Consider the following 20909-nt stretch of genomic DNA (forward strand, 5'->3'; position numbering starts at 1 on the left):
CAGGCTACCACATCACTTGTTTCTTCACACTGCTATCATTGCACTCAGAAAGAAGGAACTCTGCTGTGGGATTGAGACTGGATATATCTTGGAGAAATGTAGAACTGACATTTGATCTTTAGACCCTCTCTTGGTGTAAAGTGTCATCACAGCATTCATGCCAAAGCATCAGACCTAGGTCCTAACAGTGTCACAACATACTTGATGCCAGATTAGCTTGGAATCTGTAGACTTTCTCTTGATATTATCTTAATTCTGACATTAGATTCCTCAAATATATAAAGAGGATGTGAAATGTCTGTTTTCAGTCCCTGTCCCAAAGTAGTGAAGAATCAGAATTATTTTTAGTCAACGTGCACAAGCGTTATGACACACCCAGAACTGTTAGGATTTGAACCCAGACTTTTTGGCCCTTTTTGCCACAAAGCCCTGTGATCTCTGTGTAACCTGCAGCTAATTGTTTTGGTGATAATGCATAGCAATGGGGAATAGGTGTGCTGCTGTTGTTAATGTCATTCCTGGCCCTGCCCTCAATCCACTCCAGCGTATCTGCCTTACCAACATCTAGCTGAGGCAATTTCTGATACCTCAAAGTTTACTTACTCTGCAATCCGATTGGCTGACTTTTTAATCACTTGAGGAACACTCATGCAGTGGATATTTCTGAGATTCTACACAGGCTACTAAGACAGAGTTAAAAACTGAAATGTATATGTATATATAGAGAGAGAGAGAACAGCAGAACCACTGTGGAAATTTGGGGACATATCCTAGAAATTGATGCCTTAGATTAGATTACTTACAGTGTGGAAACAGGCCCTTCGGCCCAACAAGTCCACACCGAACTGCCAAAGCGCAACCCACCCAGACCCATTCCCCTACATTTACCCCTTCTCCGAACACTATGGGCAACTTAGCGTGGCCAATCCACCTAACCTGCACATTTTTGGACTGTGGGAGGAAACCAGAGCACCCAGAGGAAACTCCACACAGTTAGTCGCCTGAGGCAGGAATTAAACCCGGGTCATTGGCGCTGTGAGGCAGCAGTGCTAACCACTGTGCCACCGTGTCTCTATCTGTATTTTTGTCAATATGATGACTGCTGTTCTTGAAGCTCAGTAAGTGCACACAATCATCAAGTTGGAAGCTTTGGTGTTCATTTCTAGTTAATCAACCAACTTTTGCATCACTATTGCCTATTACCTTTATATGTAAATTCCTGTGATGTGTGTTAAACAATAATAAAGCTGGATCTGTGTATGTAAAAAGAATGCCCCATACAAAAATGACTTGAGACAGGATTTCTAAATCCAACTGTTACTCACCAGCTATAAAACACGGAGTTGAATTTTCATTGGTGAAACAACTTTCCCCCATTCTTCCACAAAGGTTGCTTGAAATGGTGTTAAATGGTAAATATTCTCGTCCATTGTCAGAGAATTCCTCGTTGACAGCCAACAGGCCAAGTTCATTAGTGAGGTTTCTGAGTTTGTTGGCCAAACAGTCCGTGCTGCCATAGACTTCATTCACATCAATGAAAGATGTAAGCACGTTCATCTGCTGCCGAGTGTTGACATCTCCAAATAATGAGCCCAGCTCACCGCTGCCACACGCAGGAGCTGACCGGATGAATGGCAAGCATATACGCTGGTTCTTGATTCTTGTGTCACCTCGAGGGATCTGTCAGGAAAGGTGCAGAAATCTGTCAAACATAATTAATTATAAATACATCCAGAGGAATAGAAAGTCCAAGAGGAGCACAGGACTGCTGACTCATCACAGAGAGAGATGACTGGTAGTAAGTATAACATGTGAGTTCCCACAGCTCATTGAAGGGAGGACCTTTATGGTTGTTAGCCTGACAACTGAACTCATGCTGTTGGTATTACTTGCCTTCAAAAACCAGACAAATTATGGAACTGATCCCTGAGTTTGGAACACATTGTGAATGTAAATTGGAAGAAAATAATCTGTCTGGAGTCAGTAGGATCAGACATTCAGAAACAGTTTTTTCTGGTGCAAAGCTTCAATATGGCAGACACTTACTACCCGCTGGAGGTATACTGACTATTATAGGTTGTAAATTTTAAATTCTGTCCACGGTGCCCATGCCTCAAAGTGGCACGAAACCTTCACCACATAGAAATAAGAGTCACTCTACCTCTCTGTCAGTTGGCTAAGAGACATCAGCTGCCCTCAGGAACCAGAGGCTTATAGTTGGCTCATCACACTAGCAAGCTGCAAATGACAAGGTGGCTTACTTTGAAGTAAATAACACTTGGAGGGTCCTGCATAGAGTGGATAAGAAGGATCAGTTTTGTTTTACAGAGAGGTGAATAGCCAGTGCCAAATGATGATGAGAAGGCAGTTGAGGAGGGGTCTGCAGCCCCACAGAGTACTGGGGATGTGGAACATACTGTCTGAAAGAGTGGTAGAGGCAGAAAGCCCTCACTGTTCTTTTTATAAAATGTGTGCTTGAAGGTGAAAAGATATAGAATTGGAAAATGTGATAACGCAATGTTACTTTTTTTGACCAGTACAGATATGACAGCTAAATAGCCTCCCTCTGGTCTGCCCATTTTTAATGTTTCTACATTTCTAAGACAATACATTATTAAAGGTGTCTTTCTGAAATGTGAAGCCTGGAAACATATCTGGTCCCCTGACTGCACAGCTAAAGTGAAATATCATGCTCCAAACCAATCTTCACTGATCCCAACTGCTCTCCCTTCCTGATTCAAATCCAATTGCAGAATCTTCTACCAGCTTTGACAGATGAGTAAAGAGTTAAGGAACTCATCTTGAGAAAAATAAGATGGGACCTCCTTAAGATGTAATATAATTCAACACTGTCTCCTTAACAACACAAGGAGAAATTTTAAGCCCATTTCATCCTCTCACCTAATGAAAATAATCCTTCAACTATTCCCATAAAAACACACAATTTGGTCACGGGTGCGTTTTGTGTTTGTGGGATAATTTTGTCCAAGAATACTTGGATAGATTATTGATCCAGGACTTTTTCATTGTGGTCAGGAAAACAGAGCAAAAACTCAAACACTATTTCAGAATGAAGTTGAACAGAGCTCTCACCCGTATTGGGAAACAGGGATTTCTTTGAACACAGGTTCTTTCACAGTCAATGCCATCATTGAAGGTCTGGATGCTGCCAGAATGAGGGCTTAAGCTCATATCGTGATCAATCCATTGACCCCACTGCATAAACAAGTGAGTGACCTCTAAATCATTGACCACGTCTTCATTGCGTGTTCTCAAGATTTTATTGGACACATCACGAACCTGGAGAAGCAGAAAGTGTTCATTACAGGAAAACAGGACAAAGATTAATCTATCATCACACCATCTTTATATCATCATTATGTTTGACCCTCTGTGATATGTTTGCAACTAAGGGGACATTGATTAAACATACTGTTCTTTCTGGTAATAAAAATATAAAAATTGCGAACAGGCAATTCAACCTCTCAAGCCTGCACTCTCATTTAATCAACCATGGCTGGTCTCATTTTGTGCCCACTGCCCATAACCTTTTAGCACATTACTAATTAAAAATGTGTCCAACTCTTCCCCAAATTTGCACAGTGTTTTAGCAACCACGGCACTCTGGTTAGTGAATTCCACAGATTCATGGCACTTAGAGAAAAGCAATCCACATTGCTTTTAAATCTGCCACATCTTAGCCTAAAACTATGAACTCTCATTCTTGATTGTCCCATAAGGGGTAAACATCTACTTTCGCATCTTATAGATTGCCTCTCATTCTCCTAAACTCTGGTGAATATAGGCCTAAATTGCTCATTGTCTCTTTGTAAGACAAGTCTTTCATCACTGGAATTAATCTAGCCAACCCTCTAAAGATACAGCTCCAAAGATAGCTCACAGTTGGCTTTTATTCAAGGTCATTTGTGCATCTCTTCATACAACAGTCTTTCTAAGTGTGGCTACAAACCTGCACCTAGTTTGCACTGCATTAAGAAGCAGCACATTATTTTGTGGCCGTGCCCTTTAGGAACTGGGCTTTTTCCATACAGAGACAACTTGTTAAAGAATGCTAAAGAATGACAAAAAAAATGAGCTTCATTCCATCTTACTGGATTGGATTTATTGCTAAGTGAAAGGACACTGTATTAGCACACCCACTGCCTGTTTCCTGGAAGGTGGGGTTCAATACATTTGAGAGTAGATTTTTCAGTGAACCAGATTTATTTCTCTCTGATGTATGAATAGTTACCAGTGGCAGAGGGAATCTTGATACTTGTCTGCCTGGAGTCCAGCCCAGTGGAAGTGAAAACCCATCTTCATAGTGAGGTGGGAGCCATCGGGTGAATGGAGTGTGGGATGATCCCAGGCGAGGTTTCCTCCTGGAAATCAGGAAAACAAAACATTCATTTCTTGACGCAAAGGCACCTGATCCAAAAGAAGAAATTAGCTTGAGGGGAACTGGCACAAACAATATCGCAGTAAAGGACTGACAGCAAGTGGCTGTTCGACATTTTCTGCAGGAATTTTCTTTCAATTAACATAATAGTTAACAAATAATGGCATTAAGTAAAAGTCGTAAATGATTATTGTCCCTGATCTAAACAGCTCAGGGCCAGTTGTTATTTTGGGAAGGATTACCCACCTCACCTATCCTCCTTTTCCACTGGTTTCATTAAAAAGGGCAGTCACCTTGGGTGGAGAACAGGGAACCAATTAGCAACTGGTCCTTTCCAGCCACTTACAAACTGATACTCAAAACAGAGATAGATCCAAAACTCACCTCATGGGGGAATATTGGCCACACATAGAGTCATAGAGATGTACAGCATGGAAACAGACCCTTCGGTCCAACCCGCCCATGCCAACCAGATATCCCAACCCAATCTAGTCCCACCTGCCAGCAGCTGGCCCATATCCCTCCAAAACCTTCCTATTCATATACCCATCCAACAGCCTCTTAAATGTTGCAATTATACCAGCCTCCACCACTTCCTCTGGCAGCTCATTCCATACACGTACCACCCTCTGTGTGAAAAAGTTGCCCCTTAGGTCTCTTTTATATCTTTCCCCTCTCACCCGAAACCTATGCCCTCTAGTTCTGGACTCCCCCACCCCAGGTCTATTTATCCTATCCATGTCCCTCATAATTTTGTAAACCTCTATAAGGTCACCCCTCAGCCTCCGATGCTCCAGGGAAAACAGCCCCAGCCTGTTCAACCTCTCCCTATAGCTCAAATCCTCCAACCCTGGCAACATCATTGTAAATCTTTTCTGAACCCTTTCAACATTCACAACATCTTTCTGATAGGAAGGAGACTAGAATTGCACTCAATATTCCAACAGTGGCCTAACCAATGTCCTGTACAGCCACAACATGACCTCCCAACTCTTGTACTCAATATGCTGACCAATAAAGGAAAACATACCAAATGCCTTCTTCACTATCCTGCGACTCCACTTTCAAGGAGCAATGAACCTGCACTCCAAGGTCTCTTTGTTCAGCAACACTCCCTAGGACCTTACCATTAAGTGTTTAAGTCCTGCTAAGATTTGCTTTCCCAAAATGCAGCACCTCACATTTATCTGAATTAAACTCTATCTGCCAATTCTTAGCCCATTGGCCCATCTGATCAAGATCCTGTTGTAATCTGAGGTAACCCTCTTCGCTGTCCACTACACCTCCAATTTTGGTGTCATCTGCAAACTTACTGACTGTACCTCTTATGCTCGCATCCAAACCATTTATGTAAATGACAAAAAGTAGAGGACGCAGGCCTCCAGTCTGAAAAACAACTCTCCACCACCACCCTCTGTTTTCTATCTTTGAGCCAGTTCTGAATCCAAATGGCTAGTTCTCCCTGTATTCAGTGAGATCTAACCTTACTAATCAGTCTCCCATGGGGAACCTTGTCGAACGCCTTCCTGAAGTCCATACAGATCACATCTACCGCTCTGCCCTCATCAATCCTCTTTGTTACTTCTTCAAAAAACTCAATCAAGTTTGTGAGACATGACTTCCCACGCACAAAGCTGTGTTGACTATCCCAAATCAGTCCTTGCCTTTCCAAATACATGTACATCCCGACCCTAAGGATTCCCTCCAACAACTTGCTCACCACCGAGGTCAGGTTCACTGGTCTATAGTTCCCTGGCTTGTCTTTACTACCATTCTTAAACAGTGGCACCACGTTTGCCAACCTTCAGTCTTCCGGCACCTCACCTGTGACTATCGATGATACAAATATCTCAGCAAGAGGCCCAGCAATCACTTCCCTAGCTTCCCACAGGGTTCTAGAGTACATCTGATCTGGTCCTGGGGATTTATCCAGCTTTACCGTTTCAAGACATCCAGCACTTCCTCTTCTGTAATCTTGACATTTTGCAGGATGTCACCGTCTATTTCCCTACAGTCTATATCTCCCAAATCCTTTTCCATAGTAAATATTGATGCAAAATACTCATTTCGTATTTCCCCCATTTTCTGCGGCTCCACACAAAGGCCGCCTTGCTGATCTTTGAGGGGCCCTATAATCTGCTTGGGGATAGAGATAGACTGAGCAAGTGGGCAAAAAGCTGGCAGATGGAGTCCAATTTAAGAAAGTGTGAGGCCATTCACTTTGTGAGGAAGAGCTGAAAAGCAGACTGTTACTTACATGGAAGACAGAGAGAGACATCAGAAAGGTTCAGTGCAGGGCTGGGTGGGGCAATCTGGATGTTCTCGAACATGAAATACAAGAAGTTAGCATGCAGGAGCTGAAAGTACTTAAGAAGGCAAATGGAATTTTGGTCTTTATTGCTGAGGGGTTGGAGTTTAAAAATAAGGTAAAACTTGTTATAAGCATACAGCGTTCTGTTGAGGCCACACCTGGTATGGCAACTGTACCATTCAAGATTGGACACGGTTGCAGAGAGTGGTGAACTCGGCCTGGACAATAACAAAGGCCAACCTTCCATCTATAGAATCCATCTACCAGTCCCGCTGTCAAGGAAAGGCCGGCAGCATTCTCAAAGATCCATCTCACCCTGGCAATGCTTTTTTACATCGGAGAGAAGGTACAGACGCCCGAACACATGCACCAGCTGGTTTCGAAATAGTTTGTACCCTACTGTTGTTAGACTACCGAATGGACTCATAAACTCTTAGCATTTGCCTGTACCTGTGTTTTGATTTTGCCGTTGATTACCAATAATTTCTATCTGTGCTACTTAACTCTGTGATCTGCCTGTATTGCTCACAAGACAACGCTTTTCACTGTGCCTCGGTACACGTGACAATAAACTCAATTCAATTCAATTTACCTAGAGAACTGTGTACAATTTTGGTTCCCATTTTTAAGGAAGGAATTATTGGCACTGGAGACAATTCAAAACAAATTTAACTGGCAGTTCCTGGGATGAATGGGTTGACTTATCAGGAATGACAAAACATGTTAGACTGTTAATCATTAATATTTAGGAGAACGATCTTATTTAAATATACAAGATTCTGAGGGGCCTTGACAGAATGGTTGGAGAGAAAATGTTTCCACTTATGGGGCTATCTTTAACTAGGCAATATGTTTACAGAATAAGGGGAATCATATAAACTAAAGTGGATGTAAAGGAATGTTTTCTCCTGGACAATAGTGAATGCCTGGAAGTCTCAATTGCAGAGAGCTGTTGAGGCAAAATCCTTCGAAGTACTTAAAGAAGGATTGGATGGAATTTTATAATATCAGGAGTTCAGGGCAATGAGAAGCTATGTTAGAGGAGTTGAGGCTTGTGGTATATCAGTCATGACTTTTTTGAATGGTTGACAGGCCTGAGGAAACAAACAGCCTCTTCTTGCTTCTGTTGCTTATCGTTTATAGCTGTTAATTTAGGAGAGGCAAAAGACATTTTATATGTTTCTTAGCCTTGGGATTAAGGTATTAAGGTAAAAATAATCCTTAACGCAAATGTGGAAGGCATAATTTGTAAAAACAACTGCAACAATAGAGATAATATTGGATATTCATCTGACGGGGAGAGAGAGAGATTAAAAATGTTAGGAGATGAAAATAAATTAAAAATGGAGACTGCACAGCTCAGAAGGAGGAACTGTTCAGTGGCCTAGCACTTCCAAATCCTAGACTCATTATTTCCAGAGTCCCTGAAGAATCTCTTCTTATTCACCGAGATGTTGCTGATTAATATGATTGTCAACAAACATAGGGATATCAGCTAACTTTATTCTTGTATCTAGATCTGAGCAGCTTGGAGGAGTTGTTTCCATGCCATACAGCTCTATGACATATGCTTGCTTTGCTTCTATGAAAGCAGGTCCCTTGTCTGGCTTCAATGGTCTGCCTTTGCCCAGAAAAGCCTGAGGAACTTTGAATCTATATTTTTGAAACTTGTCTTCACAATGACAAGCCACTCTGCAATCTTATCTGTCTTTTCCCCTCTATCAGTTCATCTGCTGCTGAAAGGATGTTGTTATCTCAGAATCCACGCTTGAAACATACTCTTCAAATTGACAATCCTTCAACCTCAACGCATTTTATCCATTTTCTTTCAGTATACTTCTATGTGACACTTTGGGATAGTTTTCCATGTTAAGGCCACTATATCAATGCAAGTTGCTTTGTCTGAAGCCTGAAATATGGCAGAGTCTGAAGATGCCTTCAGTTTGCAGCATGTGTAGGCTGGAACCTGTTATTACTTTGTGCTGGCTTCTGAAGCTGCTGCTGACCAGTTGTAGACCTGTCCTTTGCAAGTGTATGAGAAAACATCATCCAATCACCACATGATAAAAGAATATTGACCATCCCCTGCAGAAATGACAGAAATGGGACACACTCACTTCCTTTATTCAGAAGAGCATAGCTTTCTTCATGGTCTTTTGTGTGTGCTCATAGTTCACAGTTTATCAACACATGTTAATTAGAATGAAGATAAAGAAATGCATTCACCAAATGCCTCCCTCAGGTGTTGCTATTGCATTGTCAGCTGGATCCAGGTTTCTATTTCACACATAATCTGTAGATCTTCAACTGATGTTATCTCTGGTGCATTGTTTTGAAGAGTTGATCTGAATGTCTTTTCCACACTACAACGTCTCTTGTCTACAGGGGACCAATCCAGTGTGTACATTTGGTGGACTGTCCCTTCAAAAGTCCACTCACATGACGTACTGATGACATCATTGAACATTTTGCATGGGAGCAGGGTAGTTTAACCTTGATGCCTTTAAAATAGACATCTCCTTCATAAAGCTCCCACTATTAAACACTGGCCATTTGTCAATTCAGTAACTTAGTGAAGAATAGCACAACACTGTTCAAATATTCAGTGGTTTCAGGAAAAGGACAGTGACAGATGATGTCTAAGTCAATGAGAAAAATAAATAGACACATGAAGAACACTGACAGCCACACAGGAATTGACATCTTCTAGAACATCTTACCTAGCAAGTGTGGTCTACATGATTGTCAATATCGTGGATATTTTCATTGCAGGAATCTCTAATGTAAAGTGGGGTGTGTGTGTGTGTGTGTGTGTGGGGGGGGAATGTTGAATGTTTGTGTGTGTTTGTTGGACTGTCACTTTAAGGGTCCATTCATGTGATATAATGATGTCATCTGCCATTTTGGGTGAAAAGGGTTTGGCCTAACTTTACTGTCTGTTGAGTAAACGGACAGCAAGGTTAGACCAGATGGCATCATTATATCATGTGATTGGACTCACGTGTTCAGCTCCACCTGTTAAATATTTTGACTTCCTGGTCCTTCTTGGAACTTAACAAAATGGTCACTAGCAGCATCAGTTCCTACCTGTTGTTGCACACAGAGGTGAAAGTCCTGTATCGGTCTGTAAAACAGTCGTCTTTACATATTGGAGGTTGACGTATGGCCAGACAGCCTGTGACACGTGCAATGGTATCCAGGTCAGCCGCTGTTAATAAATCTGGAGGAAACACACAGTCGTTAACCAGTTCTGATCTCTGAGAAATTCACTTGTTAATTACACCATTTAAATAACCAGTTCAATAGGAGTCCCCGTATTTATAGTTGGTAAATTCTTGGTTAGATAACGGTGCAGACATTCACAACACTCCATGTTCTGTCTGTTGCTTTGTGCCACTGTGTGGTTTGCTGGTTGCACCACTGGGGATTTGATCTCTGATTCACATAACTATGTATGAGAGACTTTCCCCAGCTCCCAAACAGGCTGCTTCCGGAGATGTTTATTAGAGTACAGCCTCTCACATTGGTCAACAGCTAGAGATGATAGCCAGGAAATCCACCTTGATCCTGCTCCTGCTGAAAGGATGGGACAGACTGACTGCAGAACACTGGGACAGGTATCTGACACAAGAAGCAATCCGTTAAAATGCAGGGTGAGCTGCTGAAGGTCAGACAGGATATTGCCTCTCGGTTTACTGAATTCAATCACCAGCGCTGTTCCGCCCTGGCTCACACTCACCCTGACCCCTGCCTGCACCATCCTCCTGCAAACCCGGCTTTACTGAATCATCCTCACATAGCTCAGTTTGTTATGGATTTGTAAAATCACAGGGATTTCTAAAACCAACCCATCATTCACTGGGAACGATAGAAGGAGGAGACTAGGCCAATGGAAGCCCATCTGTATCTGCTCCAGGTCCCAGTCCCTTGTTCTCTAACTGACCTGTTGCATTCAGTGAGCGTTTGTGGACTCGGTGGACATGCTGCTGAATGAGGCGCAGTGTGTTTTCCATGTACTCTGCTGACCGCACAGCAACCCTGGTTGTTGCCACTGGGTGTTTGAAGAAACGAAGGAGGTCAGAAGGCTTCAAGGATCTTTTGCTTAGCTGCTGTTTTTGGCTGGAAAATAATAGACTCAGTTCAGACAGAGATAATGAGGGATTCAGATCCTGACTCAGACTACAGCTATCGCATGTTACAACGAACAAGCTCAGTGTTTAAAGTCAGTGATGGAGATCCACTCACTGACCAGTGGCTTGGATAAGAGCATGTGTGCGCTATATGCAAGTTTTCTGATGATACAAAGCTGGGGACTAAAGCAAGCTGCAAGGTGGTTGGAAATAAGGCAGCAATAGGTAAAGCAATTGTATAAGGCTTTGTATTAAAAGGTGAGAATTATGTTGGCACTCAGAGGGATTTAGGTACCCGAGAGAATGACGAATAGAAAGTACAACAAACAAATTGTGAGGTTTTTGACTGATTCCGGATTCTTTGGACTTGAGAGAGATGAGCATTTAATATTGTAGAATTAAACAATCTAGATATTTTAGTGATAGCTTTTCTATTCTAGCTCCGGCTTTTCTTCTATCTCCATCTACTAATGCTGCTCAATATGGCAGTTTCACGTGAACGTTACAAATTGCAGCTTTAACGTAGTACTGTATCAACACTATACAATAGGGAAGGGAAGTTGTATGCTGGCATTTTGTCCTAAGGGGTTGCATTGTAATATTGTAGAGGTCTTGCTTTAATAGCAGCTGGAGAACCATGCATTTTTCACTTCATTAATGACGGAAAAATGCTGTAATAAAGGCACACTAATTTGAATCCTAGCATGTGCTTTGAGAAGAGGATGAGTAGAATAGGTACGTTTTGCTTTGGTCATATATGAATGTAGCATGATATTACAAAAATGTGTATAGTTCTTTAAATGTTGCAAATAAACTGTTTCTGCCACCTGGAGTGGCCAGAGCTCAGGTTTATAGGCCCAGAATAAGGTTAGTCAATTAGCACAATACCAGATCTTTGAGTGAATTAGCACACCAAAAAACTGATCAAAGATGGCAGACATGAAATATTCACTTTTTCTCTCTGTACAAAAGCTGCCATACCTGCTGAGTATTTTCAACATGTTCTTTATTTCAAATTGACAGTCTCTACTGAAATTTGCTCTTCACAAAATAGATGTTCTTTGCATTGCAAATATGATGGCCCTTATTCCATATAAATTTAAGGAGTTGAGCTCTTTATGGAGAACACCACTGTTACATAAGCAAAGAACCCACCTAACTCTGGTCTCCTTGTACGCTTTGTCCACCAGTTCAATGGCTTCCCGTACAGCTCTTTGTACAAATGGACTGCCCAAGGGTTTGTCGTCATCTACAGTAGAAACACAACACCTCTCAGTCACACGGTGTCAGTAGGGACATAAAAGCATTCTTCGAATAAAAGGGATGGAAGGATTGAGTGAAAAGCTGAATACATGGAAGTATTGTAAAACTGTTAAAGTGAAACTAACAACCTGTTAATGTACTGAAATACTTTTACTTTCTTCTTTAATCTACAGTGTTAGAAAATTAAACAAAAGTAATTTGGGAACAATCTCCATCATTTAAAGAAAATGGTTGGGTACATCTTAAAATCCCATTGATAGAGGGACAGGAGAGGATATAGACGCACAGTCAAAGTTAAATAGAAGCTTTGTACATATTAAGCCATATCCTTCACCCGTATTCTCTGCTACAACTACTCTCCCAAAACATTGTGATTGCCTCACTCTCAACAATTATTTAAGTATTAGAATCATTAAAATGGTACAGCCCAGAAGGATAGCATTTGGACCATCTTGTCCATGCCAACCCAAAGACACCCAAGTGCCCTTTCTAATATCATCTTCTTGTACATGGCCCAAAGCACTGCAGTTTAAAGCAGTTAAAGTGCAAATCTGGGTACTCTTTAAAAGAGTTTAGGGTCTCTGCCTCCACCACTAGCTCTGCAGTGAATTCCAAATACCCATCTCCCTTTACATAAAGAAACCTACACCTCACATCCCCTCAAATCCTTCTGCCACTCAGTTTGAATCAATGACTCTCATTTTTGAACTCACTGGGAAGGGAAACAGTTTCCTCCAGTCTATTCTAGCTTTCACAATTTTATATATCACCATCACCCCTCAGTCTTCTCTGTTCCAAGGAAAACAATCCCAAACTCTCCAATCACTCATCATAGCTACAATTCTTCAGCCCTGGCAACACCTTAGAAAATCTTCTCTGCACTCTCTCCAGGCAATTACGTCCTTCGTGTGAGTGGTGACCAGATCTGCACACAATACTCCAGCTGTGGCCTCAGCAGTGTCTTCCATAGTTTCTTCATTATATCCTGAGGTTTGTATTCTATATCTCTGCTAATAAAAGAGATCATTCCATATACCTTCATTACAACCTCCCACAGCCTCCATTAATGATGACCGACTGGACACTGACATTTTTTACAAACCCACCGACTCCCACAGCTACCTGGATTACACCTCTTCCCACCCCACCTCCTGCAAAAATGCCATCCCGTATTCCCAATTCCTCAGCCTCTGTCGTATCTGCTCCCAGGAGGACCAATTCCACCACAGAACACACCAGATGGCCTCCTTCTTTAGAGACCGCAATTTCCCTTCCCACGTGGTTAAAGATGCCCTCCAACGCATCTCGTCCACATCCCGCACCTCCGCCCTCAGACCCCACCCCTCCAACTGTAACAAGGGCAGAACGCCCCTGGTGCTCACCTTCCACCCTACCAACCTTCACATAAACCAAATCATCTGCTGACATTTCCGCCACCTCCAAACAGACCCCACCACCAGGGATAATTTCCCTTCCCACCCCTTTCCGCCTTCCACAAAGACCGTTCCCTCCGTGACTACCTGGTCAGGTCCACGTCCCCCTACAACCCACCCTCCCATCCTGGCAACTTCCCCTGCCACCGCAGGAACTGCAAAACCTGCACCCACACCTCCTCCCTCACCTCTATCCAAGGCCCTAAAGGAGCCTTCCAGATCCATCAAAATTTTACCTGCACATCCACCAATATCATTTATTGTATCCGTTGCTCCCGATGCGGTCTCCTCTACATTGGGGAGACTGGATGCCTCCTAGCAGAGCGCTTTAGGGAACATCTCCAGGACACCCGCACTAATCAACCACACCGCCCTGTGGCCCAACATTTCAACTCCCCCTCCCACTCTGCTGAGGATATTCAGGTCCTGGGCCTCCTTCACCGTCTCTCCCTCACCACCAGACACCTGGAGGAAGAACGCCTCATCTTCCGCCTCGGAACACTTCAACCCCAGGGCATCAATGTGGACTTCAACAGTTTCCTCATTTCCCCTTCCCCCACCTCACCCTAGTTCCAAACTTCCAGCTCAGCACTGTCCCCATGCTTTGTCCTACCTGCCTATCTTCTTTTCCACCTATCCACTCCACCCTCCTCCCGCCCCGACTTATCACCTTCATCCCCTCCCCCACTCACCTATTGTACTCTATGCTACTTTCTCCCCACCCCCCACCCTCCTCTAGCTTATCTCTCCATGCTTCAGGCTCTCTGGCTATATTCCTGATGAAGGGCTTTTGCCCGAAATGTTGATTTTACTGCTCCTTGGATGCTGCCTGAACTGCTGTGCTCCTCCAGCACCACTAATCCAGAATCTGGTTTCCAGCATCTGCAGTCATTGTTTTTACCTACCTTCATTACAACCTTACCTACTTGTCCTGTTACCTTGAAGGACCTGTGCACTTGCATGCACTTCATCTACGCCTCTCAGTATATTCCCATTTATTGTGTATTTCTGGTTTACTGCTGGACCTACCTCACACTTATCTGAATTGAACACCATCTGCCACTTTCCTGCCCTCTCCACCAACCCACCTATATAATTTTGGAACAATTTCGCTGTAGCCTGCAAATTTCCCAATTGTGTTCCTTATGTTCAAATCCAAATCGTTAATGTATAAAACAAACAGCAAGGGTGCCAACACTGAGCTCTATGGAGCACTATTTGAAACAGCTTTACATTTGCAAGGGCAGCCATCGAACATTATCCTTTTTTTTCTGTTATTAAGTTGAATTGAATTTGAATTTAAGTTGACTTTGGATTCAATTTGACATATTACTGTTTGTCCTGTGGGCTTTTACCTTTTTGGCCAGTCTGCCATTTTGAACCTTGTCAAATGCTTTACTAAAATTCATTTCTGCACTACTCTCATTGAATTCTTTGAGTGTGTGAGAAGGATGATCAATCAGATTTATAAAGCATGACCTTCCCTTCACAGGAGCTGACTAGTACATGCCTTTCTAAGTGATAGTTTATCCAATCTCTCAGGATTGATTCTAACAATTTGTCCACTGCTGAAGTAAGATTAAATGGTCTCTAATTTATTGGCATTTCCATTGTACCTTTTATAAACAATGGAACACATTTGCATTCCTCCAGTCCCCCGACACCTCACCTGCATCTATTGAAGTTTAGAAAATAATCCTCACAGCATCTGTTATTTCCTTCCTGACCTTCTTCAATATTCTAGGCAATAATCTATTCAGCCCTGGCAATTTATCCACTTTCAAGGATTCCAATTCCTTTAACACTTCCTCTTGTATTGTTATTACCTTGTCCAATATTTCACACTACTCCTCTTGGATTACCATATCTGCATCATCCCTTTCCCTTGTGAATATAGAGACAAAATATTGATTTAAAGTTCTTCCCATAATCTCTGCACCTTCACACAAGTTTCCTTCTTCACCTCTGATAGGTCCCACTTTTTCCTTAACTAGCCTCTTGCTCTTTATATGCTAGTAAAACATCTTTTTTAGGTTTTCATTTGTCTTGATGGCTAATATTTTTACATGCCCTTGCTCTGATTTCCTTTTTTTTTAAACTTAATCCCTGTGCTGTCTGTATTCCTATAGGCTTTCTGCAGTGTTAAGTTTTTTTTGTGACTATCATAGGCTTTCTTTTTCTGTTTAATCTTGCCCTGTATTTTTTCATAGCTTTCAGAACTAACAAGCGTCCAAAAGACATAAGTGAAAAGTGTGATGGAATAATCCCCATTTGCCTGGATGGATGCAGCTCTATAAACACTCAAGAAGCTCAAGACTATCCAGACCAAAGCAGCACACTTCATTGGCACCACATTCACAACCATTGATGTTCATTTCCTGTACCACTGATACATATTAACAGCAGTGTGTGCCATCTACCAGAGGAACTGTAGAAATTCACCAAGACTTCTTAGACAGCATCTTCCAAATCCATATCTATTATATCCAGAAGGACAAGGTCAATAGATACAGGGGAACACCATCATCTGAAAGTTCCTCTCCAAGCCACACAACACCCTGACTTGGAAATTTATCACTGTTCCTTCACTGTCATTGGGTCAAAATCTGGAAATAACTTCCTTCACCAAGAAAGAAGCTCATCATTACCTTCTCAATGGTAATGGAAGATATATCCTTTCCTCAGCAAAATCCACATCTCATGACTGAATAAAAAAATTACAACACCTCTTGCCTGCACTGCTGATTAGTGAACTTCTTCTCTCATCTAACAATTATAGCCTCACTGTCTCCCCCTCAATGTCAGCCCCAGTCTCACCCTCTAAATGACAACTCCACCCTGTCAATGACAGCACAGTTCCTCCATGTACTGTCAGTTAAAGCCCCTTCCTGTCACACTATCAATCACAACCGTCTCCCCTTTACGCTATCAATCACAATTCTTCCCTTCTGCACATGTTCCTCTCTCCTGCAGAATACAAACTAATTGAACGCATTGACCCATGCTTGTTTCTCCTGTTGTAGCATTTGCTGTAAATTCATTCAAAATTAATTTGAATTTAGTTAATTCGTAAGCACTGGGTATATCAAGCAGGTAACCCGCAGTCATTGAAGTCATGCAAACAATTCCTGCTCTGTTATAATAATTAATTAATTGACCAGCAGTCATTTGAAAACAGAAATGAGCGATGCATTAAAGCATTCAATTGATCTGCTGCCTTTCTGTAAAAGTTCTGATAAACTGCTCGTTTCCTGTTAGTCATATTCAGTGTCGTGATGTTGGAGGTTAAGGTATTGAAATAACTAATCAATTGGCGATTTATATTTATTATCTCATCATGAGTTATGATCCTGTTCAGCTTGTGTGGTAACTTCAGATAATTCCATCTTGACATATCCATTTCATCTTCCTGGAGACTTGCAGTGCAGTTATATTGTCCACGCTCTGGACTAGAAAGTGAGGATTCAAGGGTTTCCTCTCTTGTACCAGATCTGTGTCTGAATAAGTTGATTAAAAATATCAGTTCTTCACATCCTGGGTACACATTACTTTTGCTTGCAGAAAGAAACTCCAAGCTTGAATGTAGCTTACATTTTACTTGAGTGAAACATCTAATGGATCCGAATTTTGCAGAAGTTAATATGACTCATTACTAAACTGACCAATGCCATAAATATCTTTATTTAAAACCTTTAAAATTTAAGAAATAAATAAGAATATCATTCGAGTCAGATTAAATCCCCTCATTATCATGTATTATTTTTGGCACAACTGTTCATGTCTTTGCTTCAACTTTACTTATAGTGAGAAATTTCCATTAGCATGTCCTGTCAAGAAAAACTTTGCATTTGTTTAATTTTGATTATTAAGAGGCTATTCTATCCCATTAACACAGTAGTCTTCTTACATTTGCTCGTCCACTTCCCTAAGCCATTTCCCACAGGACACAGAAACTGTTGCACACCTGATTTCGCCTGAGGCAAAGTGAGGCAAATATGAAGAATTGGGCTCAGTTTAGAACATAGAACGTAGAAAAGTACCGCACAGAACACGCCCTTCGACCCACAATGTTGTGCCTAGGATTAATCCTAATCTAAAATAAAATAACCTAACATATACATCCCTCAATTCACTGCTGTCCATGTACATGTCCAGCAGTCACTTAAATGTCCCTAGTGACTCTGCTTCCACCACCACCGCTGGCAACGTGTTCCATGCATTCACAACTCTCTGCATAAAAAAACCTATCTCTGACGTCTCCTCTATATCTTCCTCCTAACACCTTAAAACCGTGATCCCTTGTGACAGTCAATCCTGCCCTGGGGAAAGGTCTCTGGCTTTCGACTCTATCCAAGCCACTCATTACCTTGTATATCTCAATGAGGTCACCTCTATTCCCCCTTCTCTCCAGAGAGAAAAGTCCGAATTTAGTTAATCTTTCTTTGTAAGACATGCCCTCCAGTCCAGGCAGCATCCTGGTAAACCTTCTTTGTACCCTCTCCAAAGCCTCTGCACCTTTCCTATAGTAGGGCAACCAGAACTGGACACCATATTCCAAGTGTGGTCTGACCAGGGAGCTGCAGCAAAACCTCGCGGCTCTTAAACTCGATTCCCCTGTTAATGAAAGCCAAAACACTAAATGCTTTCTTAACAACCCTATCCACTTGAGTGGCAAATTTGAGGGATCTATGCACTTGAACACTAAAATCCCGCTGTTCCTCCACCTGCCAAGAATCCTGTCTTTAATCCTATATCCAGTATTCAAGTTCAACCTTCCAAAATGCATCACTTGCTTTTATCCAGGTTGAACACCATCTGCCATTTCTCAGCCCAGCTCTGCATTCTGTCAATGTCTTATTATAGTCTGCAAACGCCCTTGATACAATCAACGGCACCTCCAATCTTTGTGTCATTGGCAATTTGTCCGACTGTACCATGCTAAATGTTAATGATGTGAATTGTTAGTTTAGACTCTTACCTGCATGAGCTTTAAAATTCTGAAGCAGGACAAGTGCAGTGAGGAGCACGTACACAGACCACAGAGGTGCCATTCTGAAAGATCCACATTCAGACAATGTGTCAGGGATTGTACATACAGATCACTGATATAGTAAAACTTGAAGATATAAAGTGAACATTTCTGCAAGGCCATCCATGTTTCCCAGTGCAGATTGACATTTTTTAAGAACCCCAACAGTGTGGAAGCAGGACAATTAGCCCAATAAGTCCACACTGAAATCTAAAGGTGAACCCATCCAGACCCATTCCCTTAATCTATTATAATACATTTCCTCTGGACTAACCTACACGTCCCTGAACACTACAAGGAAATCTATCATGGCCAATTCCCCTAACCTGCATACGTTTGGAGTGTGGGAGGAAAGCCACACAGCCACAGGAGAACGTGCAAACTCAACATAGACCCCGTCACCCAAGGCTGGATTTGAGCCCAGGTCTGTGGTGCTATGAGGCAACAGTGCTAACCACTGAGTCACCATGCCACCCTTTAGAAGCAGACACACCACAGCACACACATACATAGAAACATGTCAAGACAAATAGGTACAAACATGTACACATGTAACTTGGATTATTTGCAAAGCACTGACATTTCATTTTTAGCTATTTATCTCCAGAAACAAAGAATGTATTTTCCAACTAACTACACCTTAACAATATTACTAATAGAGAGCTTCAGTAAAATGGTCATGGGGTTCTCTTGCAAATTAAATGACAAGAATGAAATGTAAGGTCTATTAATTACTGGATTAGAAGTCTGAAAACAACTTGACAATGTCAATGTCATTGAAATTGTATTCTATTGACAAACCTTTTAAGACTCAGAGGTTATGTATTTAAAGTTTATTATTTTTCTTTCTAGCTTGTGAATAGGAAAATATGTCTGGCATCAACATCAACAACCCCACCTAATTCCAACTTCTTTCAAGAGCATACTTTCATGCTATTGCTATCTATCAGAGGTAATGTCACTGTTGAACAAAGATTTCGAGCTGTTGGGGACAGCAGTAAATATTGAGATAAGTGACAAATTAGACCAAATTACTTAAAAAAAAGAGACCCAGGGCAAGGTTTAGGGTGAGAGGGGAAAGATATAAAAGAGACCTAAGGTGCAACTTTTTCACGCAGAGGGTGGTACGTGTATGGAATGAGCTGCCAGAGGATGTGGTGGAGGCTGGTACAATTGCAACATTTAAGAGGCATTTGGATGGGTATATGAATAGGAAGGGTTTGGAGAGATATGGGCCGGGTGCTGGCAGGTGGGACTAGATTGGATTTGGATATCTGGTCGGCATGGACAGGTTTGTTTCCATGTTGTACATCTCTATGACTCTATGACTCTAAGAGAACATTTTATGACAATTTGTAAAACAAACTGATTTGCACAAGCAGCATCCTTTCTTTGAGCATTGTCTCTTTCAACATTGTTCTGCACATTCTCACAGTTGATCGTCCCTTCCCAAACAATTTGCTTCAAGACTTGTAAGTTGTCCCACCCATGAGGGAGCACATTCAAAGATTGATCAAGTTGAACTTGACTGGATAGTCAGAGGTACCTAAGACCAGGAGCCAGGTATTTAACATTAAAAGGGTAAAACTCAAAGAAACTATTAAAAATGCTTCTGGGGTTTAATGATGAGTGCAGGATCTTTCAAGACATAACTCTGAGTATGCAGGATAAATAAATTTCTAAGCAAATAATTTGCTAAATGCATGATCAAATTACAGGAGAAATCAAGAGTAAAATAGACTTTTAACAGTTCTGGAGAGAGAAAATATAAGCATTTCCTCAGATGATTCCAAGACTAAACAGTGACATGTAAAGGGTGATCAGAAGAATAAAGGAGAACACAACAAAAGGCACTGGCTAGTTGAAGAAGAACAAATAATTTCTATACTTAAGAGTAAAAACATACTTAAATGAAGAATTAATTCAGAATAGTAAGTATCTGAATATCAAATCTTCAAATATTCAAAAGGAAAATGACAAGCAATCAGAGTTTCCCAAATACAATGAATCTCTCATAATCAGATGACACTCACCTTCAAACCTCCAACACCTCTGGTGGGATCGTTCTGAAACCCTGGTTTATAAGTCATTCCTATTGTATAACTATTTGCATAAAAGGAGGATACATCCTAGTTTGACCAGATTCTAAGCAAATCTAAAATTAATTTCAACTTTGAAAGATATGTTATCATTGATCTCATTGGAATGAGGATGTTTTTTTTCTTTAAACAGATGCAATTCATGAAAAGAAATTGTAGTGAAATGCCAAAGATCCTTAACACTTGCAGCACCAACATTTAGCAGATTAGGTATAAGTGGATGGCTTGGATCTTCCTATTGTAGC

The 20909-nt window shown here is 41.5% G+C and overlaps 1 protein-coding gene across 2 annotated transcripts in view; it reads right to left on the minus strand.

Moving 5' to 3' along the window:
• The window catches only part of LOC140491397 (eosinophil peroxidase-like), a 43551-nt gene extending 22928 nt beyond the window's left edge, over window positions 1-20623 (minus strand). For both annotated transcript variants that reach the window (XM_072589515.1, XM_072589514.1), the window contains exons 1-8: window positions 20599-20623; window positions 18515-18588; window positions 11996-12089; window positions 10654-10829; window positions 9798-9930; window positions 4253-4382; window positions 3094-3300; window positions 1326-1680 (exon numbers count right to left, since the gene is read on the minus strand). In XM_072589515.1, coding sequence (XP_072445616.1) covers window positions 1326-1680; window positions 3094-3300; window positions 4253-4382; window positions 9798-9930; window positions 10654-10829; window positions 11996-12089; window positions 18515-18587 — 1168 coding nt within the window. In that variant the 5' untranslated portion in view covers window position 18588; window positions 20599-20623. The remainder of the gene's footprint in view (window positions 1-1325; window positions 1681-3093; window positions 3301-4252; window positions 4383-9797; window positions 9931-10653; window positions 10830-11995; window positions 12090-18514; window positions 18589-20598) is intronic.
• Window positions 20624-20909: the final 286 nt, after the last annotated feature.

The sequence above is a fragment of the Chiloscyllium punctatum genome, chromosome 19, assembly GCF_047496795.1.
Source record: "Chiloscyllium punctatum isolate Juve2018m chromosome 19, sChiPun1.3, whole genome shotgun sequence".
NCBI classification, from domain to species: Eukaryota; Metazoa; Chordata; class Chondrichthyes; order Orectolobiformes; family Hemiscylliidae; genus Chiloscyllium; species Chiloscyllium punctatum.